The 27,081-nt window shown below is 47.3% G+C and overlaps 1 protein-coding gene across 4 annotated transcripts in view; it reads right to left on the minus strand.

Moving 5' to 3' along the window:
• TRANK1 (tetratricopeptide repeat and ankyrin repeat containing 1) overlaps positions 1-27,081 on the minus strand; it is a 2,632,183-nt gene that overhangs the window by 1,898,486 nt on the left and 706,616 nt on the right. For all 4 annotated transcript variants that reach the window (XM_069613200.1, XM_069613201.1, XM_069613199.1 and 1 more), the window contains one exon: positions 17,672-17,790. In XM_069613200.1, the coding sequence (XP_069469301.1) occupies positions 17,672-17,790 (119 nt within the window). The remainder of the gene's footprint in view (positions 1-17,671; positions 17,791-27,081) is intronic.

Consider the following 27,081-nt stretch of genomic DNA (forward strand, 5'->3'; position numbering starts at 1 on the left):
TGACACTATGCGAGCAAGGATACGAACAAGGAAAATCGGTTAAACTAATGGACACAGTGGAACAGCGAATGGAATCGGTAGTGGCCAGACAAGAAGGTAGTAAAAATAGATCACAAAGAAACACTATCAGACTTAGAGGCATTTCAACGGCGGTCCTGGAATCTGAGCTGCATGATTATGTCCAAGCACTATTCCAACAGGTTTTGGGCGATACGGAAGGGGAATCAATAATGCTGGACAGGACGCATAGGATATACAATGCCTATCAACAAAAGAACAACCTGATTCCGGACTTGATCAGTAGGGTGCATTTCTTTTTGTAAAATAAAGATAAAAACCTGCGAGAGGAACGGAGTCAATCAGATTTCGGGACTCACAAATCGCATTTTATCAGGACATGGCACAGGCTACACAGCTGAGACGGAAGAGGCTCTGGGTTGTGGCGAACTGGTTACAAGAGAAATGAATCCGATATAGATGGACTTTCCCTTGCGGATTACGATTTCAATACCACGACAAGAGATATCACATTGTAGAGGAAGAAGAGATGGCAGACTTGATGTATAAGGGTGACACCTCACGCCAAACAGACCCTTCACCGGAGAGAGAACTAGATAAACATCCAGGTCACACAAATACGGAAGGGTGGCGACAGGGGCACCCTTATCCAAAAGGGAGGGGAAGGGGTCTAAAGCACAAGGAGGATACCTGAAAGAGCCCCAAAGGTGCGATTGTGAATATGCATGTGTAAAATAGAATTCATTTTAGGGGAGAGGAGCAGAAATGTAATGAAACTGGTCAGAGAAGAGTGGTTAAGAAATGTGGGCTGCTACGAGGGAGTATGGGGGAGTGGGGAGGGTGCAGGGTCGGCTAGGAACCCTGTTGGTCTAATCACATGGACCAAGTGTTGGAAGGTTTTGGAAGTGCATATGGAGCACGAGTTGGCGATGTTGGAGGGGATTACAGTTATTTATGAGGATTAAAGGGTAAAGACATGGTTCAGTACAAACTAAAATCCCGGGGAGATGGTGAAGGAAATGATAAGGGCAAACACAAGTAAGAGATGGGCACATATTCAAACATGGTTGACATAAACATAGTAACCCTGAATGCCCAGGGTTTAAACTCACTGATGAAACACTGCTCTGTTCTAAAAGGATTAAGAGACATACAAGCTTCCGTGATATTCTTACAAGAGACTCATCTATTAGCAGGGCTCAAGTCGAGGGTACACGCGGGGGACGGAGTCCACCCACTTTATTCAGAGGGTGGACTCAATCCCCCCCAGCTAAAAGAGCAACATTGGATGTCCTCTTTGAATTTATGAATTAATGCCGACCTCTGGGATCAAACCGCTGTCATCAGGCTTTTAGGCCGGACACTTCTCCACTGCACTATATAACGTGATGAAAGATAAACATCATAAGTTGAAATATGCCATTTCGGTACTGCAAGTCCCAGGGAAAACATTTGTGATGGTTCTTGGGAGTTTAAAACATGCACACCTTTTAACGTTTTCAAAAACACTATTAGAAGAAAATATCCTGTCTTGGTTTTGTGTGTGTGTTGACTTTATGAAAGGCAAATGCCATTCGTCCTGTTCAATTTGGGTGGTCATGAAAAGCCAATTTAATGAAATTTGCATATTTCACCTTGATATGTTATTTTCTCGTGACGTCACATACCATAGCGTTTGTTGATGAGTCCCCCCACTTTAATATTTAGGACTTGACCCCTGTCGATTAGCCACAGACAAAAAAAGAATGATACACTGGGCGTTCCCCAATCAATACTTTGCAACAAGTGGGACCAAAACAAGGCTCCCAGTAGGTGGCAATCCTACTGGGAGCCTCACTGACATTTAAGAAACAGTTTTGTTGTAAAGACCCGGAAGGGAGATATTTGGTTCTGAAAAGCACATTGGGAGTACATATATGCACCCTGATAGCACTGTATGGCCCAAATGACAAGCAAGACCTCTTTTTGAACACAGCGCTACAGAAAATAGGCAGTTGGTGTGCGGGCCAGGTAATCGGAGGGGATTTGAATTGCGTTATGGACCCTAATCTGGATAAAATGCTTCGCCTAGTAGCAATGACCATAGAAAATCGACAAGCACTGGGGAAATTCTTTCACAATCTGGATCTAATAGAAACCTGGAGATTCTTCCATAATACTGCTAGGGATTACACACACTACTGAGCGGTACGTAAGGGGTACATGAGAATATATATGGTTCTAGTTTCAGCTACATTGATCCATCATGTAATATCCATAAATATCGGAGTAAAATACCTCTCGGACCATGCCCCGGTGACAGTACAAATTGAGACACATCTAGATAAAAAAGCGTCAAGAGGCAATGGAGATTGAACAAACAAATCCTAAAGGATATCGCTCTTGGAGCTCAAATGGAAAAAGTGATCACTACTTTTTCACAGAGAATGATACCAGAGAGGTAGACTGGCGGGTGGTATGGGACACAGGCAAAGCAGTGATGAAGGGAGAATTTATCTCACAAGCAGTCTCTTATGTCAAAGGGAGAGAGGTAGTTCAAATGGAACTGGAAAGGGAGATACAAATGGCAGAAACACAGGATAAAACCAAACTATCACAGAACTCGCTATGAGCCCTGCGAAAATCGAGGGCCCAACTAGAGGCACATATGGCAGAGCGTTCCGCGCAGACCCTGTTGAATACCAAACGAGCACACTATAGCCAGGGAGGCAAGGCTAATCGATTATTAGCAGCAAAATTGCGGAAAGTAAAAACCTGTAACCATATCACACGATTGCAGGATGAAGGGGGCAACCTACATGAAGGGGAGGAGGATAAAGTGAGGATTATGGAAAGATTCCACGCAACCCTGTTAAAACGGGAGGAGCTGGACCTACTCCTCCAAACAATCTATATTGGGAAGGCAGACTTTCCGCGTTTGACCAAAGAGGAAAGGGAGAACTTAGATTAGCCCATTACGGCTGGGGAGGTTAGTGAAACCATAACTGCCCTACCAACTAACAAAAGACCAGGACCAGATGGGTTTGTTAACGGGTATTATAAAACATTTAGAACGCAACTATTGATGCCCATGACACGTCTATTCAACAGGATCAGAGAGGAAGGAACGGTAACGGAGGACATGGTTAAATCCACCACTGTATTAATCCCCAAACCAGGGAAAGACAAAACTGAATGCACTAATTACCGCCCAATTTCCTTATTGAACAGCAATACTAAAAAAATATGCAAAGATTTTGGCAGGGAGAATAGCGACAGTATTAACGGAAATAATATATGAAGACCAGGTGGGATTCAGAACGGGGAGGCACACACAAGACAATATAAGGAGGGCAGTAGATATAATAGACTTGAGCACAAGAACAGAACATAAATTCTCTATAGTAGCATTAGATGCGAGAAAGGCGGTTGATAGTTTAGATTGGGGGTTCCTAGAACGGGTACTGTAACATTTGGGTGTAGAACTGCATTTAGACAAATGGTACTGGCCAATTTCCAACTGCCGTCAACAAGATTCATGGTGAATGGGAGGTTCATAGAACAGGTTAAGATCCAGAGGTGGACACGATAGGGCTGCCCGTTGTCACCTTTAATTTTCGCTATGGCAATGGAACCATTTGCAGCTACGGTTAGGCAAGATCAGGACATTTGGAAATAGAAAGCAAAGGAGGGACGCATAAACTAGCCCTGTATGCGGACGATATCTTACTCTTCCTGAGGGATACAAAGCGGTTTCATGTGATAATTTTGCCGCAAAAATATCGGCATACAAAAATATCGCCATATTTTTGCAGCAAAATTCACAGTGGACCCTGCGGGGGGACACCCCTGCAACCCCTGCATCACTTTTTAATATGCGGGGGACACCCCCGCACCGACATAATATCCCCAAAAAAATATCGCCTATGGTGAACCAAACTGCCATATTTACGGTGATATTTTTGTTGGGGATAATATTACCTGATACCTACAAAGCGGACCCTGCCGAGAGTGATGACCAGACTACAGGAATTTGCAGAGGTCTTAGGGTTCACGATCAATTTTATTAAGTCCAAAGCTCTATATATAACTGATAGCCAGAGTGAAATCTGGGAACTGAAAAGGGGTCACCCGCTGGTCTGGGAAGACAAGGACACAGCATATTTGAGATAAAGCAAACAAGAAGATACACCGACTTATACAGGGCAAATATTCTGCCCCTCTGGAAAGGGTTAATAGAGGACTTGCATAGATGGGACACACAGGAGCTCTCTTGGTTTTCTAGAATATCTGCAGTTAAAATGACGGTCATAACCCAATGGTTGTTTGTAACGTTGTCTCAGCATAAACCTACCTGCCAAGATGATCAAAACCCTACAAGAGGAGATAATCTCTTATTTGGCATAAAAAGAAACCCCGGATTCAGAGATCGGTCCTCCTCTGACAAATATGGACTGGAGGACTGGGAGCCCCAGATGTCAAGTGCTATATCCTAGCAGCCACACTCGCACTCATGTTGAGATGGTCGAACCCTGAAACACACAATGGCTGGAGTAAAATCAAGCAAGAGGTTAGCACTATCCCTCTGAGTGCATTACCATCCTTGAGAGCCAGGAATAGAGCGGTATGGGGCCAATTATTAAAGGCAACGTTACATTCACTCCAAAAATGGGACCCGGCATTGAAATGGGGGAAAATAGCCCCAGGACTAGGACCACACAGCCCAATGTGCTAGAACGCAGACTTCTCCCTGTGAATGAATGTAGCCTACTACGAAAGATGGGAGGGCCGGGACAGATTGAAATTGCAAGACTTTTACCACAATGGCAACTCTCTGCTCTTTGAGGAATGTAAGCGGAAATTCCACATAGCGGAGGGAGAGAGATATAAATACAATCAAATCAGACACTGGATCTCTCAAATAGAGGTAAAGAGGGCGGGTACAAGAGCACCACTGGGACTGGAGCTAAGCATGCATGAGGGGTCAACAGCAAAAGGGATCTCGAGAAATTTATAGGTTGCTAGACAGAAGGCAATATACAGGCGACCTGCCATACATGATCAGCTGGGGTAAAGACCTGTCGGTCACTATCACGGAACAGGAATGGGGACATATCTGCAGGAGAGCCCAAAAGTTGTCTAAATGTACATACAAAATTTGTCACAGATGGATGGTACCTGACCCCCCCCTTAGAGGCTCCATGCGATGAATAAGGATCATTCTCCTTTACTTTGGAGGCAATGTGGGTAAACTGGAACCTAGGGTCACATGTGCCTAAAGCCAAATTTTTTTTTAAGTTAATACTAGCTCATATCAAAAAGATTACAGGGGCACTATTACCTGCATTGCCAGTAGTGATACTTTTAGGGGCAGAGGTGGAAGAGATCTACGCAGCAACTGGGGCGACTACAGCACTCATCACACACCTATTGATGGCGGCCCTTATGACTCTAGCCCAGAAATGGAAAGCAATAGAAGGTCCTATAGTAGCATGCTGGTGGGTAAAAATCTGGAGCATACTAGCAATGGAGAAGGTGTGTGCTCTGAAAGCAGGGACATACCAGAAATTCCTGAAGACTTGGCTTCCCTTTCATGAATAGATCAGGGATAAAGAACACCACTTTCATAAGCCACAACTCCTTAACACATGAGTGTAATATGAATCATCTGTGATGGAAATGCTGTATGGGGGGTGGGGGGATAGCGGTTATGTTTCTTCTCCTTGTTTTATAATTGGTGAGATGCTTGTTGAACTCACTGTTTTTGTTTAATATTAATAATATAAAAGAAACTCAGTGCACAGTGCAGCAAAGATGGACAATCACAAGGAGGCCTGTGAAGGCAGGTCTTGGAAACAAAATGTTATGGCAAACGGCACCTGAACAAACACATGTATTGCAAGTAATGTGTTGTTGTGAGTCGCATAAATAAAGGTCTTAAAAAAAAAGAAAATATTCCTGGGCAGAGTTTTCACCGGGACTGGTCGGTACAGAGGCCGAGCGACCGGTCGCTACCAGGGTGCGAGAAGGCCTCAAAATAACAAGACCCACTACTGGGACAATAAGCAGCAGGATGCCTTTTTCCCCACGAGAGGGCGTTTTTTTTCCCCCCTAGATGACGACGAGGAAGGGGACCGGGAAGAGGACAAAGCTTCTCCACAGGTGAGGCAGACAGTATACCCTCCAGTTGGGGGGAAAATGCAGCGTTTCTGGCAAAACTGGGGTGCACTTTCCAGCGACGCCTGGGTGTTGCAGATAGCCAGTGGGCTACAACTAGAATTTATACAACTGCCCATGCAGAACCACCCCTTGATACACATGGCGCAGTCAGGGAAAGAAACGTTACACGCAGAGCTGCAAAGCTTAGCACTGAAGAGAGCCATCGAGCCTTGCAGCACACCTCCAAAATTCATAAGTAATATGTTCCTGGTGTACAGGAAAGAAAAAGTAAGGCCCGTAATAAACCTAAAAGAGATGAACAGCTGGGTGACATTCGGAGGCCAGGCGACAAAGCTCACGAGGATCGATCTTAAGAACGCATACCTCACGATACCGGTCCAAGAAAAATAGTGACCCTTACTAGCGTTCGACTGGGACGGATGTTATTGGCAATTCACGACAATGCCATTTGAGCAAGCATCAGTGCCATGGGCCTTTACGAAACTCATGAGACCGATAGCTGCAGCGATCCGAGAGAAGGGGATCAGGATGGAATACATTACTCACCGTAATCGTATTACTGATGCTTGTATCTGCTTATATTCACATGCTATGCATAGGCAGACATCTAGTGGAAGCAGCGGAGTATTACAGTTGTTTTTCGAAACTCGAAAATGGACGTCAAAAAGGGGCGTGCAAGTATTACTATACCTATTGTGACGTCCTCTGTACCCATCATCCCTCACGCGTGTAGGTCCCTCAGATTGTATTTTTTCGGACATGGAGGTAGCATGAGTACAGAGTATCCAAGCAGATATATGAAAAGCTCATGTAACATCTATGCAACTTCTCTCAGGGGAGGAAGGGTATGCGCATGTGAATCTAAGCAGATACAAGCACCAGAAATACGATTATGGTGAGTAATGTATTCCTTCTGATGCTTGTGAATCTGCTTGGATCACATACTATGCATAGATTAGCGAGCAGTGTTATGAGAAAGAGTAGCGGCAAATAAGAGGTTTTAGAACCGCTTGTCCCACCTTTGTATCTATCTTGGAATGGGTGTCAATGCAGTAGTGCTGAGTGAAGGTATGAACTGAGCTCCATGTAGCTGCCTTGCAAATGCTGTCTAGGGGGACATTTGCAATGAAGGCTAGGGTGGCCCTGGTACCTTGTGTGGAGTGGTCGCTTGGTGTTATAGGCAGTGTTTTGTCTGATAATGAATAGCATAATTGTATACATTTGACTATCCATTTGGAGATGGCTCTTTTGGAAACCCGTTCTGCCCGTCTGCCTCTAGCCAGGGAGACGAAAAGTTGATCAGTCTTCCTCAGCAGTTTAGTCTTATCTACGTAGTAGAGAACCGCCCTCTTCACATCTAGTGTATGGAGTTTGACCTCAGCTGAGCTTGTTGGCTTCTGGAAGAAGGCCGGGAGCTCGATGGACTGGTTTACGTGAAACTTGGAAATTAATTTATGTCTGAACCTAGGGTGTGCCCATAAAACCAATTTGTCTTTATGAATGATAAAGAAAGGGTCAACGCTTGGAGTTCGCTGACTCTTTGGAGGTAAGTAATTGCCATTGAGAAGGCAGTTTTATAGGTTATGTTTCTAAGAGTAGCCTGATGCAAAGGATCGAAGGGGGTCCCATGAGTTTTGCTAGTACTACATTTAGATCCCAACCAGGCGGGGGATTAGAGACTGGAGGGTGTAGTCTCTTTACTCCCTCCATGAATGCCTTAATGACTGGCACTTTCCACCATGAGATCTTACTTTGAGAGGTGGTGTATGCTGATAAAGCTGCTAGGTGGACTTTAAGAGAATTAAAGACCAACCCTGAATCAAAAAGGTGGAGCATGTACGTAAGAATGTGTGATGGAGTACACTCTAAGGGGCTTATCTGCCTAGATTGACACCAAATGACGAATCTCTTCCATTTGTGGAAATAGCAGTGTCTGGTGTTTGGCTTCCGTGCTTCTTTCAGGATGTCCATACACCTTTGTAGAAGATTAAGGTATCCGATTTCTCGGACCTCAGGAGCCATGCTGCCAGGTTCAAAGAGTGAGGTTGTGGATGTATTATTGACCCCCCGTGTTGAGTCAACAGGTTGACTTGGTACGGGAGCTTGATGGGGTCGCACATCGCCAGTTTGCGCAGATGTGGATACCATGGTTGTCTCGCCCACATAGGAGCAACTAGGATGAGCGTCATCCATTCCCTGTGTATCTTGTTCACTACCCAGCTGATTAATGGAGTCGGGGGAGGGGGGAAAGCGTAAGCAAATCTCCCTGACCAATTCATCCATAGGGCGTTGCCCTTGGAGTCTGGTAGGGGGAATCTGGATGCATAGTCTGGGCATTGCTTGTTCTCTTTTGTAGCGAAGTCTAGAGAGGTGTAGCCCCAAAGAGAGAAGATGTGATCTACTACGTCTGCGTGCAGTTGCCACTCGTGCTCTCTTGGCAGAGATCTCTGCTGAGAGAGTCTGCTAGAGTGTCGAGTACCCCTGGAACATGTTGGGAGGACAGAGACATCCCTCGTCTGAGTGCCAACTTCCATATTTTCTGCGCCAGCTTGGACAGATTTGGAGAGTGTGTACCTCCCTGTTTGTTGACATAGAACATAGCGGTAGTGCTGTCTGTTAGGATTTGTACCGACTGGTTTGTCAGATGTGCTTCGAAGGCTTGTAGTGCCTTAAGAATTGCCAATAACTCTAGTATGTTTATGTTCCTTTGTGCAGTCTTTTGCAAGCACAGGCTGTGTGGTGAAGATAGTGGGCCCCCCACCCGGAAAGTGACGCGTCTGTTGTGACGATCGCCTGCGCTTCCGGTTTGTGGAAAAGTTTCCCCTTGAGCAGATTCTCCCTTGACCAGCAGCGTAAGTTCTGAACCAGTGTTGGCGAAACAACCACTAGATCGTCCCACTGACCACTTGCCTGAGACCATTGTTTCGCCAACCACTCCTGCATTGGTTGCATTCGCAGGCACGTGTGGGAGACCAGGTAAATGCACAATGCCATCATACCTAGCAGACGCACAGCTTTGTGTACGCTTATCCAGAAACCGGCTTGATACTGGGGTATTTGCCGAAGCATGTTTTGTACTCTTTCCATGGATGGGAAGGCTAAGCCTGTTTTTGTATCTAATAAGCTCCTAGGAACTGTTTTGATGTGTTTGGTACCAGAATTGACTTTTTCTCGTTTATTGAGAAGCCCAATTGGAAGAGAAGGTCTATAGTTTTTTGCGTGTTTAGCTTGCAAAGATTTTAAGTTTCTCCCTTGATCAGCCAGTCGTCCAGGTAAGGGTACACTGGGTACCCTGCATAGGTGCGCTGCCACCACCGCCAGTACCTTGCTGAACACCCTTGGAGCTGAGGCTATCCCAAAGGGCAGCACCTTGAATTGGTAGTGTTGGTCTGCTACTTTGAACCGCAAGAATCTTCTGTGTGCTGGGAACATTGAAATATGAAAGTAAGCATCTTTCATGTCTAATGCTGCCATGTAATCCCCCAGTTTTAACAGAGGGATTACTTATTGTAGCGCTGTCATGCAAAATCTTTGTGGCTTGACAAACTTGTTTGCAGGGTGCAGGTCTAGTACCGGATGCATGGAACAAGGAAGTATGTTGAATAAATACCCTTGTTTACCTCGTTGTACGGCACGACTTCGATGGCGTCCTTAAGGAGTAGAGACTTGACTTCCTCCAGCAGGAGGAGTTGTTCTTCCTGTGATGTTTTTTTCTGGCGCGGTGGGAGGTTGGATGGTCTTCCCTGGAGTTCTATACAGTAACCTCCTGTCACCGTCGACAGCACCCACCTGTCTGATGTTATACCCTCCCATATTCTTCCTTGGCGGACTTTAGAGAGTCCTCAACTGCTTTACCAAACAACACATTCTGCTCAACAGGCATGTTGAGTAAGGTAGCTTGAGTTTCCAATTTAAACCCCGACTGTCTAAGCCAGGCGTGGCGTTTTAAAATTGTGGTTTACGCGACCATGCGGCCAGCGTTAGCCGCTACATCGAAGTTGTTCTTCAAAAGAACGCCAGCTGTCACTCTGCCTTCGGCAGCCAGAAGGGAGAGTTTGGATTTAAGTGGCTCTGGTGCTGACTTTGCCAGGGCTGTCACTTCACACCTTTTGGTGCAGTCGTAGCTGGATAGTAAGGTGGAATTATTTGCTATCCGCGCTTGGTATGCCGCTGATGACGCCATCTTTCTACCCATGGCATACCGTTTTTTGCTCTCCTTGTCCAGAGGAGCTTCGGAGGATGCCAAGGGGATACCAGCTCTCTTCCTGGTAGTGGTGACTACCAAAGAGTCTGGCCGAAGTTGTCCCCTTATACATAAAGGGTCGGAAGGCGCTGGGCGGAAGAGCTTCTCAGTTCTGGGGTTTACCACAATGGTTTCCTTAGGCCTTTCTTAGGAAGGCTGAATCCTTCTTTGGACTGACTTAAGCAGGGGAATAAATTGGGCTACAGGTTTTGTGTCGCCCAAGATATTTTCTGCAAAATCTTTTTCCTGTTGGATCTCTTGCGTTTCGATCCTGAAATGCTCTGTAGACCTTAAGAGTCTATCATTGAACAGGGGCTGGTTGTCCACAGGGGAGTCTGGTAAAGGAGGGTCTTGCGGGTTCGGAGAGTCCATTGCAAAAACTACCTACTCAGTGTAATCTTGATTCTGATCGATTCTCCCCCCTACCCCGGCGTCGCACTCATCGACGTCGTCATAATAAGGGTCATCCTCATCCATGTATACATCACCCCCTGCATCCAGGTCGTACAGGGCCGAGGAGAGGTGGGGAGTTTTGGGGACTGGCTCCACGGACAGTTCCACTGGGGGAAAAGATTTTTTCTTAGCCAGTTGCGCCGGTATTTGGGACTGAGAGGCTGTGTCTCTTGTGTTTGAGCCAGATACCTGGGTAGTGAGGGACATGTTGGCAAGATTTGTGAGAACATGTGGATGTTCATCGAAAGAATTAGGCAAATAAGTCACACGACTCATGACTCCATCAATATCCTTTGTGGACCATGAGGCGGAACTGGGTATAGCCCCTGGGTAGGCAGGGGTAGTGGTGGGATATAGCTCTTCCACAAATAGCACTTCCTCATCTACACAGATAGGATCAGGCTGCTCTAATTGATCAGGCTCCTCATAGGTGTCTTGGGCAGGAATAACCACGGGTTTTGCGGTGGATGACTGCTCTCTAGGTCTGTCTCTCCTATCCCCAGAGACCTTATCCTAAGAGGAGCTGGACCTGTGCTTTTCTTTATGATCCCTGCTGTTAGAGGAATCTTTTTTGGAAATAGGGGTCGAGGTAGGGACCTTAGGGGTCTGTTCATCAGCAGAACGGGCCAATCCCGACTCGTTGGCTTTGTCCTCGGGTATAGGTCGATTCTCGATTGCGGGGATGGCTTGCGCTGTGATTTTCGATGTCACTAAGCCGGACGGGGTGTTTTGAGTCTGACGTCTTATTTTAGTGGGCTTGTCGTGAGACGGCTGCACGGGGCGCTCAGAGGACTTCTGATCAGAGGATCTGCCCTTTGTCATCGACTCTCGGCATGCGACTTTGCTCGCACCGCCGTGGGGAGTGTGCTTAGTGTGGGGTAGTGTTGTACCTTTGCCGCCGGGTGTCTTCCCAGTAACAGGACAGCCGGCCTGTCTGTTAGGGTGGGGGCTGGCACTGGGGAACGTCGAGGTTCCCGTCACCCTCGCTGTCCAAAGGGACGGCGTTGCTGCCTTCGATGGACGCCCTTTCAGCGTCCATGGTGGCCTCTGCCTGCATGGCGTGATGGGATCAACGCTTTGTACGCCTGTCCTTGAGGGTCTTGGGTCGGAGCAGTTTACAGGCCCGACAATGAGCCTCGTCGTGGTCTCTGTTCAAACAAAGGTTACACACCCTGTGCTTGTCGACCCACGTATATTTTGTATTGCAGGATGGGCAGAATTTAAAGGGAATACGCTCCATTTTGTTGGCAGACAGCTGGACGACAATGGGAAATAGTGGGAATATACATGTTTATGACCACCCCCCACTCTTCCTACTGTAAGGCCAAGGCCGAAAGGGCCTTCCAAGGCCAGGTGACGCTGTCCAAATCTTCGTCCGACGGTCAGGTTTGTAGTCTTTCTAGAGTCTCCACCGCGTCGACACACGACGTTGGTAAAGGACCGAAAGAGATACTATATTGATTTATGAAGGTCAATGGCGTAAGCCAAAATGCACTCCGCAAATATGCGACCGCTCACGATGGCGGAAAAAAACAATCTAAGGGACCTACACGCGTGAGGGATCATGGATACAGGGGACGTCACAATAGGGATAGTATTACTGGCACGCCCCTTTTCGACGTCCATTTTCGAGTTTCAAAATACAACTGTAATACTCTGCAGCTTCCACTAGATGTTGGCCTATGCATAGCATGTGATCTAAGCAGATTCACAAGCATCAGAGCAGAGAGATGGTCCAATACCAAATAGGGGTACGACGTCCTTTCATCGCCTGCTTTTGCATCGTCAGGCTTTTAAATGTGCACATTCCATCGAATGTGCTCATTGTTTTTTTAGGGGGGGGGTCGGAAAGGGCAAATAAGGGTTTGGGCGGGTGGGCAATAGTTTAGTGTCGGTGGGAGTGTAGGGGGGGGGAGAATCATTAGCACATTCGATGGAATGTGCACGTTTAAAAGCCTGGCGATGTAAAAGCAGGCGATGAAATGACATGGAACCCAAACAGGCTGGGTGAAGAGGCTCCTTTTATCGCTAGGCTTCCTAGTGAATCGAGAGAAGTCTGATGTGATCCCAACGAGGAAAACAGATTTCCTCGGGTTCATCATGAACACCAATGCAGCCATGTTCAAACTACCAGCCAGGAAAGTGAGACATCAAGCGAGAGATCAGAAGCTGCCTAGACAAGAACATAGTGTCCATGAGGACGGTAGCGAGAGTAGTGGGGCTACTAGCAGCATCGATTCAGGCAATATTCCCAGAGCCCCTACATTACCGAGCCCTGCAAAGACTGAAAATGAGGCACCTGCAGCCAGGGCTAAAGTATCACCAGACAGTAACCCTCGATTTAGAGTCCAGGACAGAACTGGAATGGTGGCTACAGAATATGGATGCCTGGAACGGGAAAGCCATGTCCGGAGACCGACACGATCTGAAAATAGAGGCGGGCACCAGCAGAGCACGCTGGGTAGGCCAATGTGGAGAACTCGAAACAGGAGGAAAATGGAGTTCAGAGGAGCTCCAACTTCACAGAAACTGCCTAGAGCTGCTAGCCGGGTCGTTTGCGATCAAAGCCTTCACGAAAGACAAAGTGAACTCATGTTTTCTGCTGAAGATGGACAACATATCGTTAGTCAGATACATCAATCACTTAGGCACGAAGTCCAGATTGCTGGTGGAGCAGGCCAAGGACTTCTGGCATTATTGCCTCGAATCAGGGACCTCAGTGATAGCAGAATATCTTCCAGGTTCGCTCAATGTAGTAGCGGACTGGAACCCCAGACACGTATCGGACGCCAGCGACTGGAAGCCAGGCATAGGTATATTTCAACAGATAGAACAGTTATGGGCCCGGTCCACACAAACCTATTTGCATCGAGGTTGAACGCTCAGAAGAGCAGATACTTCAGCTGGAGGTTAGATCCAACAGCGACAGGAGTAGATGACCTTCCTCCAGGACTGGAGGGGGGCCATGCACTACGCTTTTCCACCATTTCTAATGATTAACAGAGTGCAGGTGAAGGCTGGCAGAGAGGAAGCGAGGCTGATCATAGTGGCTCTGATATGGAAGTCGCAAGAATGGTTCCCGACGCTGATGGAACTAGTGGCAGATCATCCGAGAATCCTTCCCGCAGGAGAGCACCTAATCATGGACCAAGCTGGGTCATATCATCCTCTGAGAATGAAAGGGACTCTCCTGCTGATGGTGTGGAGGATAGCTGGAGACACTGGGCCCTCCCAGGCATTTCAGCGAAGGCTGCTCGACTCATCGCAGAATCATGGGCACTGTCCACGTGACGGAGCTACGACGCAGCTTGGGGCAGATGGTCACAATGGTGCAAAGGGAGAAATCTTCATCCTGTTTCTGCCCCTTTGGAAGCGATCTTGAACTTCCTAATAGAACTACTGTCCGACGGGAAAGCATATAGGACAATAGGAGTGTACAGGTCAGCCACATCAGCGGGGCATCTGCCCATCGAGGGCATACCCGTGGGGGAAAACGCAGCAGTCGTTCGACTCCTTAAAGGAGTCCGGTTTACAAGACCACCAGAGCCGAGGGACGACAACCTATGGGACGTGTCGGTAGTACTGAAATTGCTCGCTGGTTGGCCAGGGAACAAGAACCTATTGTTGAAGCAATTGTCAGGGAAGCTAGCAATGCTATTATGCCTAGTTTCTTGCAAAAGAGTAGTGGACGTCAAAGCGTTCGCCGTAAACAGGAAGTCATATGGGCCAGAAGAAGTTACCTTAACGCTGGTCAGCAGAACAAAGATTGGTTCCACGTCAATAGCTTATCCTTATTTGCACGACCACCCCAAGTGATGCATAGCAGCCTGTATAAGGGAGTACGAGAATAGGACAGCGGAGATGAGACCAATAGAGACAACGCAACTGCTAATAGCAGGTAAAAAGCCACATAAGGCAGGCGCAACAGCTACCATATCGAGATGGGTACGCGAGATGATGTAATTGGCAGGAGTAGACATGTCTAGGTCTGGGGCACATTCTGTGAGAGGTGCAATGGCCTCGAAAGCGCTAGCGCAAGGTGCGAAGTTGCAAGATATTCTGCAAGCAGCCGATTGGGCCAGCAATAATACATTTAGAATATATTATTTTAAGCCTGTGCAATCAGTGGCAGCAACAGCAGTGACAAGCTTTGGATGAACATAATGCTCGCCTTCGATCTTGACCTAGAATGAAGATTACCCCTGCTAATAGCGCAGGGAGTCTTGATTCTATTAAAGACAAGGAGGCGAGCATTACTTTTCCACCCTAGATACACAGGAGAGTTAAAAAATGCCTATGTGTTTTAATAATTGATTTTTTTAGAAATAGGGTAGTGACCCGCCTCCCTAATGTGCTCTTTATGTCTTGGTAGGAGATGACCAGAAGAACAACTCAGCCAGACTAGCAAGGGCACAGATTGAGAGATCGGTAAAGCCAATCAGGCGTATACGGAGAATGGGCAGAGCAGTTCAGAGATGAGAGCAACGGCTCTGTAATTTGACAAATTGAGAGTTCAGTTGCAATGTTGGAGTGCAGTTCAGAGCATTCAAAGAAGAGTAGGAAGGCAGGAACAGGAAGGACTATGGTCACGTGTGCAGGGAGAAACAGACTACAGAAAGACTTGATTTAAGGGAAATGTCGTTTTTGTTATAAATTGAAATGTTTGATTAATTGAAACTGCTGGAGACAGGATTAAATAAGAACTTGAAGCATAATGCTCGCCTCCTAGTCTTTAAGAGAATCAAGACTCCCTGCGCTATTAGCAGGGGTAATCTTCATTGTCAGTAAAAGAGCCACAATGCACTCCTTTTAAATTATTTCAACTGAGAAAAATACCAACTTACACATTAAGGGCTTTTTGTATAGTCTTGTACAGCCTGAAAAAAGATTGTTAGCTGTCTGATCTAATGGAAAAATAGCACACTATTCAGTTTCATATATACAGAATGACATTCATTAGTAGTTGACCTCCGTGCCAGTATCAGGCAAACTTCGATTTGCTACTCCTCTCCTAAAGAAGCCCATCTTTAATTCAGTGGTACTAGGCAACTATCTTGAACATCGGCACCATCAAACTGCCACTCATTTTCCCTACTTAAGGAGCCCTCCAGTCTCTTTTCCTTTGCAGATGGGGAGCAGGCGCAAGTGGATCTAGGTCACCTGGCCTAAGCCCCGCCCACCTGCCGCCTTCCACGTTGCCACTCTTTTTCTTAGCCCTTCCTCTTCCATCCTGCTCTTACATCAAGGGCGTCTCTCGCCCGGGTGTCCGAAGTGAGGGGCTGACGAAGAAAAGGGCAATTCCTGTCCAGAGCAGGAGGACCCAGAGCCAGACCCCCTGCTCAGAGAACAGGTAAGTATACACCAACATGTGTTAACTCCCTCTGTCCCCACAGGCCATCCCTACTGCCTCCGATGTTCCCTTATGCCCCCTCCCTTCTCACACACAGATGTTGCCTGTTTTGCTTGATTCTTCTACCCTGCTCCCCTTTTGCCCCCCAAGCCTACTTCTGCATGAGTCTGTCCTGATTCATTCTGGTTTCACCATCACCGTCCTGTGGCCAATGCTGGATTTGACTTTTATGGACTTCATTGATTCACAGTGCGTCACCCTTTCTTAACTCTAATGCTGGACTTCCTTTGCATCCTGTACTTATGGTGTCCCTGAATCATGCTGTTCCCATCTTCATTTTGTATCCTGGCTTGCAACATTATGTGTTACTATGGACTTCTGCAATTGTATTTGCTGTCCCCTCTTGCTTCTCCACACTTTTTGACTGCTTACTCTCTGTTCTCTCCTCTGCTCCCTCTCTCCCTTTTCCCATCTCCTCCACGTACTTTCTTCTATGCACTTACTCTATCAGAATTGTCCCTGGACCTAGTTTGATAGCAACCTCGTCTTTCTCCTCCTCCCTCCCCTTACTTGTCAATCCCCCTCCCCCAGCATCATCTGAAATGTTGTCAGGCCTATTAGTCGCTTGTTTTGTTCCTCCCCTCCCTTTCTGCACCCCTCTCCCTCACCTTTTGTTTTCTCCAGCTCTACCAGAAATGTCATCAGGCCTAGTACGGTAGTCGCCTGTCTGTTTCCATTTCCTTCCCACCCTCCCCCTCCCTTCCTTATCTATGTTTTAGCTCTTGCACTATCTGAAATGTCGTCAGACTCAGTACGATCGTTAATTTCACATCCTTACTGATCATGGCCTGTAAGAATGTAATTATATTTTCCCTCGTTCCCTCCCTTGCCTGGAAGCGCTTTGAAACACATTGTGTATAGGTGCTATATAAATAAACTATCATATCATTAAACTACGATCTAAATATTTTTTTTTTAGCCTTTTGTGATACAGAAGATCCTAGCCACTATTCTGTGTGCCAACCCCCCAGAGACATTCCAGGTGGGCTCCTGCACAGGCAGGGGAACTGAGTGGTCACACTATCGGATGGTCAACAAGCAGCAGCCGGTGATAGGTATAAGAGTTAAAGTTGCTGACTTGAGGAATATCCTCCCTTGAACAGCCAATCTGCCAAATATGTCTTTTTTCACTTGAAAGCAAAAATGGTAACATACTAGTGAAGCCCAACGAGTAGGTCTTCGTACATATACTGAATCTTTAGCACCAATAAGACAGTCACTGATAAATGAGTGCATTGCGAACAGCAACATACCATATGGCCAAGATAAACACACTTGTAATATTACAGGACAAAAATTGTGCTCAGTGCATGCAAACATTCCCCTTCATTATATGCACATTTGACAACCTGTTCCCAAAAAAACAAAACTGAAAATGTATTTCTTACCCCCCACATGTCTTTCTTTGCCAACCTTTCAAGTACCAACTGCCACACATGTGCATTATATCCATGTCGCAAAATGTCCTCAAAGATATCCACAAAAACTACTGGAAATGTGACTCGATCTATTGAAATGGAAATAGCATCTGTTAAGTGATAAGCAACATTGTAAAATACATGACAAACAATACTCATGCAGTAATAGTTGTTCTGGTATTTGTAACTGTTTAAAGTGTCATGCTACACATAATCAACAACTAGGTGTTTTCAGAATAGAGTTTCAGGTGCATAACTTCCAAATTAAAAGTAGGGATCGACAGTAGTGCTCCTGTCATACTATCTCTACACTACTGCAGGCACATACGGCCCCTCGGTGTCTACGCACGCAGACTGTTTGTTTTCCATGTACATATAACCTGTGAACAGGATGCCTTAAGAGTCTTATTGCCAAATGTGTACCGAAGCACTTTCCATTTTCTTTTTTCTCCAAACCGAACAGAGAGGTTGGGAGGGAGATACAAGCAGCATAAAGATTACTACTGGATAAATAACATTTATCTTCTGGGGCATCTGTTTAGATTCACATGCTATGCATCGATTATCGAGCAGTATGCAGCTTTGAAGGTGGGTATATTGATGTTCGGGAGAATTCTCAGAAATGTGCTAATTCCCTTCTACCAAAGAGATGCCAGCTCTTTTGCTGGACTTTAGGACTTTTAATTTTTATCCTGGGGAGAGTGAGACCCTTTTCCCACTCTCTCATGTATGTTTCTTTAATTTGAACACTGTTTATTTTGGTTTTGGAGTATGACAAACTCCATAGGAATCATCTTTTTACATTGTGACACACAGTACCTTTAGTGCAGTGGCACAGGGATGTCTTTCAGATTTCCCAAAGGTTTAAATACCTTCTCTTGGATGCACTACTGTTTCTAAGAGCAGTGAAGTGAAATTGACTTTATTTACATTTGTAACTTTCTACTTTTTCTTACATTAGGGTGGTGTAGAGGTTAATTAGTATCCCCTTTGTCTAGTTTCTCATGTAACATGTTTATGTTACCCTTTCTACAATTAATGGCGGCTGGCGGCAGTGGTTTACTTTTTCCTACCATTGAATGTTTCTACCGCGGTCTGCATTTGCAGCTGCAGTAAAGCACACATGTGTGCCCATTTTGTCAAAATGGTCCCAGTCTTCTCTTTTCATTTCTTGTTGGAAAGGTCCTTCTTGAGACTTACTCTGCGTGCCCAACCAGGTTTGGTCCCTTTGTTAATTTTGTCTTTGGCGGGTTTCACTGCTGAACTCTGCCTCTGGCTCCAGCGTGTCTGGCAGGGCAGAAAGTGAGGGAGGTGCCCGAAACTCCCTGTGCTTAATCCCCTTGGTTACAGGAATGCACCCAAAGGTGATTGGCTGGCTGGCTGTCCTTGTAGGACAGCCACGCTGCTGTGCGAGTGACAGCTAGGCTGCAAATGAATGGGAGAAACCTGCATAAAAGGTGAGGTCTTTTGCTTGGAAGGCAGAGTCGACCACTGGACGAAGGAATCCGAAAAACTCGGAAGAGATGCCTGTTGAAACTCCTGGACCGTTGGTTTGCCAGGTGAAGCCCTGCTGCAGTGCTGAAGCTCCAAATCCGCCTCAACTAGAGAAGCCATGCAAAGGATGACTTCTCCCCTTGGGTTGGTGGGACCAATCGACCCCAAGACGAAGTCATCAGGACATCCTCTCGGAGTTGGCTGTACTTCCATTGCTGCTGCAGGAACCAATTGCCAGGGCGAGGAAAACCAGAATCAAGTGTCTCGTCTTTAAGTCAGACCCGAGCTACAGGAAGATCCTCCGGACTCCCATGAAGCAGGACTGGCCAAGCCCGAGCCACCTCAACCGAGGGCTGGACCCCAGATGCGAGGAAAGTCCATAAGGTGTCCGAGAACCACAGTGGTGCTATTCGCGAGAAACTGAAACCGCGAAGTGCTGATCTGAAGTTTGCCAATTGCTGCCGGCAACCTTCAAACCGTAGTGCAGGAGTCCCCAGACGACCTCCCTCTTGTGCCCACGACTGAGGCCCAGGAACAACAGGATCGGCCATACTACAACTGGAACAGAAGCTAGCTGGAACGAATATCCTCAGACCTAGGGTACTGTAAACTAAGGGGTACTTACCTTTTGTCGTGTAGCCTTCTCAGTTGAGATGTGCCTTGGTTGCTTTTTTGCAGAGTTGCTTGCAGCTTTGCCCCTCACAAGCCTCCCAGCTTTTAGCTCAACAGTGATTTCATTTCTACAAAGATTTCTAAAACATTGTGGAAGACCTTTTACTTACCTTCAAGAAGTGCTTCAGCTCACCTAGACTTTTGCTCAATTAACATTGGCTGCATGGCTCCCTGAAAGACTATAACCCCTGACTTTGTGCTTTAACTATCCCTCAACAAAAGTCACACATTCTATAACTTGTGTAGCAAGGAAAGGGTTCATTTACTTTGCATTGGGGGGTTCAAAAGTACATACCTGTTTAAGAATATTTGTTAACCATTGTTTTATTCCCTCATTTTTTCCTTTTGACACCAAACTCAGTATTGCTCTAAATGTGCCAGTGATATATCAATGTCCACAGTGTTCTAGTTATTTAAGTCTCCTTGGGGTGTAGGAAGTGTCTGTGTGCCATCCCTAATGGGTATCAACTGATTTAATGAAACAGCGTATGTATTTTGAAGTATATTCTTGTTTTACCTATATTTGCTCCCTTCTAAAGAAGGCTTATTCAGCTGACTTAAATTAAGAAATAATTGTTTAATCAAGAAACCTTGAGAGTGTTTTATTGAATACCTGTCACTGTGAATCTCCATTCACAGTGACAATGTTATAACCCTACAGTTCACATTGACCCCTCTTGAGATAAAACCTGGCTGCTCAGTCACTCTACCAACTTGTGTAGTACATGCTTATACCAAAGGTTGGGTTAACCATTGCCAATATGTCAAGGCTGGTGCAGTCTCCCACAGGCTACTGCATACAATCTTGGCTAACAATTGATTTAGAAGAAAACAAATGACCCAGGACTGCCTGACCCACTTGAGATTCGGCTCTAGTGTGTGCATCTATATAACAGTTTTTTGTGAATCTGTGCACAGAGCTCTATATTGTAGCCTGACATATAGTGTCTAGGGTAAATCATCTACGGAGGTGTGTGTTGCCCATTCCCCGTGTTCTTGGTGTGTTCAGTAGTGGTTTCTGTATAAGGACATAACATTCTTGTATGCACCGCACAATCCATCAAGCAATGCTAGAGTTGGTCATTGTACGACCATTCTGTTCTGTGACAAAAGAAACAAAGAACTTGCTTGATTAGGACTAAGAGTATGTTAGCCACTACAGTGAGTAATTTATAATTACTCTTACGTCCCATTGCCTTTCCTCCATACTGCATGGGTGATTACAACTGAATGTAACCCCAGGGTGGAGAGGAGACCCTCCTTAAGCAAACATGTTCCAGAGAGCCACCTAGCCGAAAGCCGCGTCCGATTTAGAGCTGGCATCCAAACAGTAGTGCTTGCAGAAAGCTGAAGGGGTGGCCCAAGTGGCAGCACTGCTTATGACTTGTCAAGGGACATGTCGCTGGAATGCGATGGCCGTTGCCTTGGCCCTGATTGCGTGGGCGTACATGTTGGACGGGGGTGTCTCATGCTGACCCTCGTATGCTTCTTTGATGGCCGAGACCATCCAGCTGGATATGGAGGCCTTGGAGACCCGATAGCCTGGTCTTGCGCCTCTGAAAGTAACAAATAGGGCGTCTGACTTGTGGAAGCCCTTGGTCCTGTCAAGGTAGAATCATTTCAGGGCACACCTGATATCCAGGCAGTGCAGCACTCTCTGTGCTTCGTCCTTAGGATTGGCAAAACACGTAGGAAGCACGATCTACTCGTTTAGATGGAAAATAGACGGCACCTTAGGCAGGAAAGCTAGGTGCTTCCGTAGGACTACTTTGTCCCTGTGGAAGGTAGTATAGGGTTCTGAGGCAACCAGAGCCTAGATTTAGCTGATTCTGCGGAGGTGCGAATGACTAGTAAGGCCGTCTTAATGGTGACCAGCCTGATGTCCGTGGACGCCATTGGCTCGAACGGTTTGGGTGCGAGGGCACCCAAGACTATGTTCAGGTCCCACACAAGGTGTGGCTTCCTGATAGGAGGGTAGAGCCTTGCGAGTCCTGTCTAATGTTTGACGATTGGATTGGAGGAGGAGGAGGAGAAGGATTCCTCCTCTGAGTTCCTGTATGCCCCGATGGCTGCAAGGTAAGCGCGGCAGGTGTCCACCTGCATGCCGGAGTGGGCGAGGTGCGCCGAGAAGGAGAGCACGTCGTCCAGCATACATGCAAGGGGGTCAATTCTCTTCGAATAGGCCCAATGGCAGAACCTGGTCCACTTGCTCTTATACTGGGCCCTGGTAGCCTTGCTCCTTGCACCGGTATCATCTCTAGATTAACCTGGGAGAACCACGCTGTGAGGGCTAACTTCTGTGGTGCGGGGTGGACGACCCTGCTGCGCCAGAAGATGAGCTGGGCCCGTTGGGAGATAGGATGATGCTGAGGTGGCGCGATTCCTTGACCTTGCACATCACTTTGTGAATCAGCGGTGTGGGAGGGAAGGCGTATGCTATCATGCTGTTCCACTGAATCAAATGCGTCGTGTCTTTGTAGACTGTAACTGTGACTTCTTGAGGTTCAGTGAAAAGCCTAAATCGTGCAGTGTGTTCCTGAGTGCACAGAAGTGTGGTGCACCACTTCCGGAGCCCTGACGCGCCAGTCGTCCAGGTACGGGTAGATGTGGAGGCCTTGAGCCCTGAGGAGGCCCGCCACCGTGTTCATCAGCCTGGTAAAGACCCTGGGGCCGAGTTGAGGCCAAAAGGAAGCACCTTGTATTGGAAATGGTAGCCCATTATCCTGAATCGTAGAAAGGAACAATGGGGCTGCCAAAAAGGGACGTGTAAATACACGTCCTTCAGATCCAGGGAGCACATCCAGTCTTCCTTGCACAATGTTTCCGCTATAAAAGCTGGCGTAACCATCTTTAATTTTTGTAGAGGCAGGGAGAGGTTGAGGGTGGAGAGGTCCAGCACAACTCTCAGGCCAGTCTGGATCTTTTTCTGAATGGTGAAAATCCTGGAGTAAAAGCCTGAGCCTCGCTGGGACTTCCTCCACTGCCTGGCTCTCGACGAGTAAGCGGATCTCCGCCAAAACAGTTGCTGTCCCAACTTAAGGGAGTGGAGGGGAGGAGGGAGGAGAGGCAGGGATGTATAGGCGGTACCCCATGGATACTACGGAGAGGATCCAAGGGGTCCGTAAAATTCTGGCACCAAAAATGTGAATGGAGAGCAAGCCTGCCCCCCACTGGAGACACGTGGACCCAGAGGGTCTTGTCATGCCTTCTTTCCATCCGAGGCTGCTGCTGAGGAGGGGACTGGAAAAATCTCTTACTCAACCCCCCACACTTATTGTTTCTTGCACCGATATGGAGTCGGCGAGCGGTCGGTCTACCTGGACCTCTGTTCCTGGAAGCCGCCGGACACCTCTCAATGTACGCCCCTTGTCCGAGCGCTGCTGTCACTGGGTGTACTGTTTGGGCGTGGTCTTTGTCAGGATGGATAAAGACTTGGCAGTTTGTGAACTGTTCTTCTTTTTATCCAGCTCCTCGTCCGTGGTGGAGTGGAAGAGGTCACTCCCCTCAAATGGCAGGTCTAATATGCATTCCTGGACGTCCGGATTAAATTTAGTGGTACAGAGCCAGGCTGGTCTTCTCATGTCTGTGGCAATGCAAACGGCATGGTCAGAGGTATCGATGTGGGCCACAGTGGACTTCATGTTGTCCTGGGTCACCAGCTTAGCCTCAGCCAGTCCCGACTTGAAACGTGATTGGCTCTACGTGGGAGGTTCCGGGAGGAAGTCCGTAATTTCCCGCCATAACTTCTGGTTAGCGGCCGCCAGCATGGCATTGGCATTGGCCTGATGAAGATGCAAGGACACGTTGGAATACAGCTTCTTCCTGTAAGCTTCCAAGATCTTCTCCTCCTACAGTGATGCCGCAGCGATCACCGAGAAGGCTGGCTGAGGATGGGCAGATAGCAAGAGTGTATCCCCCTCCATCTGCCTGTACTTGGCGTCCAGGCGTCGAGTGACCGGCTGGGCTGAGTGGGGCTTGAGCCAACCATTCTTGGCCAGGGCGACTACATCGGTCTGCAGTGGAATCCCAGTTTTAGCAGAAGGGCTTCGCGTGAGGACTTCTGGGAGGGCCCCCCTCTGCTGGTTGCTCGGCCTCGGGTTGAGGAAGGCCCAGATACTCTGCCAGTCCTGCAAGAGGTTCATGGAAGGCCTTGGTTGACAAGGGCGTGTTGGCGTCCTCCTCCTCGTCCAACTGGGGGTCCAGAGGGTCAGGCATCTGTGGAGGAGTAGAGGGGGCCGGAGGCTGAGGTGCGGGGACCGGAGCTGGAGGCTGTGGAGGAGGCTGGTACGGAACCGCCTGCCTGATCTGTGGGGAGGCCAGAGCAGATCGCTGGGGGCAGAGGAGCCTGCGGTGCCGAAGCATTGGAGGGAGCATGTCCCTGATGGCCTCCCTGAGGATGTCCCCCATACAAGGAGAATTCATAAGCCAGAGGAACCACTCGAAGAACCTGTCCTCACAGGCTGGTGGGTTGGTAGGGGGTATTGACAGGGTAGCGGAAGGTTGCTGAAACCGCTGCATACCCTGCCCCTATGGACGCAGCGGGAACCTGCCCTGTGCCAAAGAAGGATAAGCTATAGGCCACGTACCTGGTTGACACCAGTCCCACCTCGTCACTCGTTTCTTGACCAGCTCCCGTTCCTGGTGTGGTGTCGGACAGGTGTTACTTTCTTTCGGCCATCTTGTCGAACTGCCTTCCACGGATCACTGGGCCCAACCTCGTCCAGCACTCTTGAGTGTGGATCTTGAGGCCTACCCTGCCCCTCAGGCCAAGGCCTGGAAGGTGTTACACCCTCGGCTTGCCAGCCGGAAGAGCTGCATTTAGGCACCCCCCTCGGACATATTGCCGGTACTAGGGCGTGGCCCCTCGGGTACAGACCCGGTACAAGAGCCTTCCCAGCCCCTCAACACTGTCACTGGGAGGATCCACTGATCCCTCGACCTGGCGACTGGTAGCTGAGATAGCCTTGGTGCACGTGTTGGTAAGAGAACCTGTTTGGTCCCACCCGCACGGGCGAGTCCTTGGGAAGGAGTCTCCCTTGCGGGGAGCGATGGAAAAGAGAGGCCCTACCTTAGGCCTGGATCGATGGTAGAGGAAGTCCTTCAGGTCCTGGGGAGGCGATTTCTGGAGGAGCTCCCTCCACTTGGCTAGTATGCGCTTCAGAAACTTTGAGGAAAGGCGTGGTACAAGCTTGCCAACCGTGGTCTGGACCAAGGCAACGTAGTCAGAGGGTGTGGGGGTCTGAAGTCGGAAAGAGCCCGTCACAGGAAGGGCACCTGCTGAACCCTGTGGAAGTAGACATGCGCCGCGGAGGAGTGTGACGCCTGAGGACTGAGTACCTGTATGATAAAAGGACAAAAAAAGACAGAAGAAGAAGTATGTGTGGGATATGTTGACCCACGCAATTCTATTTCACCACATCACCAAGCGGCATTTGCGCAAGAAAAAGCAATATGGCTGCGCTGGCTCCTGTATGCCGCAGGACCTCCAAACTGCGTTTCTGCAACAAAAAAACGATAGCTGCACCGTCCTGCCAAGCACACTTCAGGCAGGATGAACAAGGGGACAAACTGAAGGAGCATCCCAGTGTATTCTGAAACATAAATGGAATGAAGTGAAAAGACAGCACTGCTTTGCTGAAAACCCAAAATTCCCCTTCAAAATGAAACTTTTCACCCTTTAAAAATGCTGCTTTGACGCTAATTCCATCTATTCATTCTGAAGCCACTGTGATTAAAAAGGCCCTGTCATGCCCAGGATATTTCACTGTGCTTCACCAAAACCAGACATAATTCCGGAGTGTCAGGCCCAGTCAAACCAACTCTGAGAGAAATCAATAAGCAACTTCACTTTCACTGGCACGGGAACATGCGTTTATTTCTTTCCAAAAGTATCCAGGCTCAGCAGTTCAAAGAGACTTTAACTCTCTGAGCCAGGTCAGTGTCAATGTATCTATGCTTCAGATAAAGCTCCTGTATTCAAGGAAATGAATATAGCTGCAAAGACAGCGTGGAATCTGAGAGAGCTGCCAAACCAAATTTAGAGAATGAAATACTAGCAGTTTTCAACACATGTAAAATGGGCTTTGCTGACTGAAGGAAAAAAATGCTGGTTTAAAAATAAACTGTTGAATGAAAGCCTACTTATTTAACAATGTGAAGGGGTTTCGTTGCTGGTGAAAAGACATACATGGGATATTTTCTTTCATAGGTTTGTTTAATCCTGGACCCAAAATAAGAAAATGAAGAGTTTAAAACACATGGGCTGAATTAGCAAGCTCTAAAAAAAATACCAGTTATTCCAGTTGTCAGCCCTGAAACTTCCCCCCTGAGGAAGGGGGAATCACACCATAAACTCTCAGCAGAGACCAACAACCCACTGATAATTACAGGGTAGGAAAGAATCTAGTCTACAGAAACCCACTGACAATGGGACTCTCAGGGCAAGGAAGTTGAAAGTGTGAAGGGGCAATAAAACCTCCAATCAAGATGAGAAACCCCCACCTTGCCTTGATGGAAATGACAGTTGGTTGCAGTTGAAGGAAGACAAAAAATGATCTAGTGACAATGGACTGCCTTTTGGTTCCAAAAACGGTTTCATAAATAAACTTTTAAGACTTTTATCTCATCTCAACAGCAAGACTTTGTAAAAATGTACATTTTTTGCAGGGTGAAAGTGAATTTTTGGGCTTTCTTTTCAGACTTGGTAGAATTCACTGACACCTTGGGGGACAGAAATGGGAGAATATGGCGGATTACAAGAAAAGCATCCGTGTTGAAAAAGTGAATTTTTGCACATACATTTCTGATGATCAGCCACATCGATGTATAAAGTTATAGAATTCTGAGTAATATAAATCCGATCGAAAAGTGCGAAAAAACTGGTAGAAGGGCGAAACAAGGCCGCACGGACTGGAGGATTGGACTACAATGTACTGCACAAAAGATGTAATCTCTGTATATAATTTGCTAAGAGATTGCAATTGTATAAATGTATGTTTTTGGCAAAAACGGATTTTGGCTGAAATAACTGTGGGAGGTTTTTAGACATTGTAAAACTCCATAAATCTGACATCATTTTTCTGAAATACAACCAACTGAGAGCGAGGCGGAGACCATCACCCTTGTCCAATCTTGTTGTTAGAGGCAGCTTTAGTTAAGCCTGCCCCAGTCATATACAGACACACCGACAGACTCTTCCTGATTCTCCTGCGCCG

The sequence above is a fragment of the Ambystoma mexicanum genome, chromosome 5p (genome assembly GCF_040938575.1).
Source record: "Ambystoma mexicanum isolate Mex_15411 chromosome 5p, UKY_AmexF1_1, whole genome shotgun sequence".
In the NCBI taxonomy this organism is placed as follows: Eukaryota; Metazoa; Chordata; class Amphibia; order Caudata; family Ambystomatidae; genus Ambystoma; species Ambystoma mexicanum.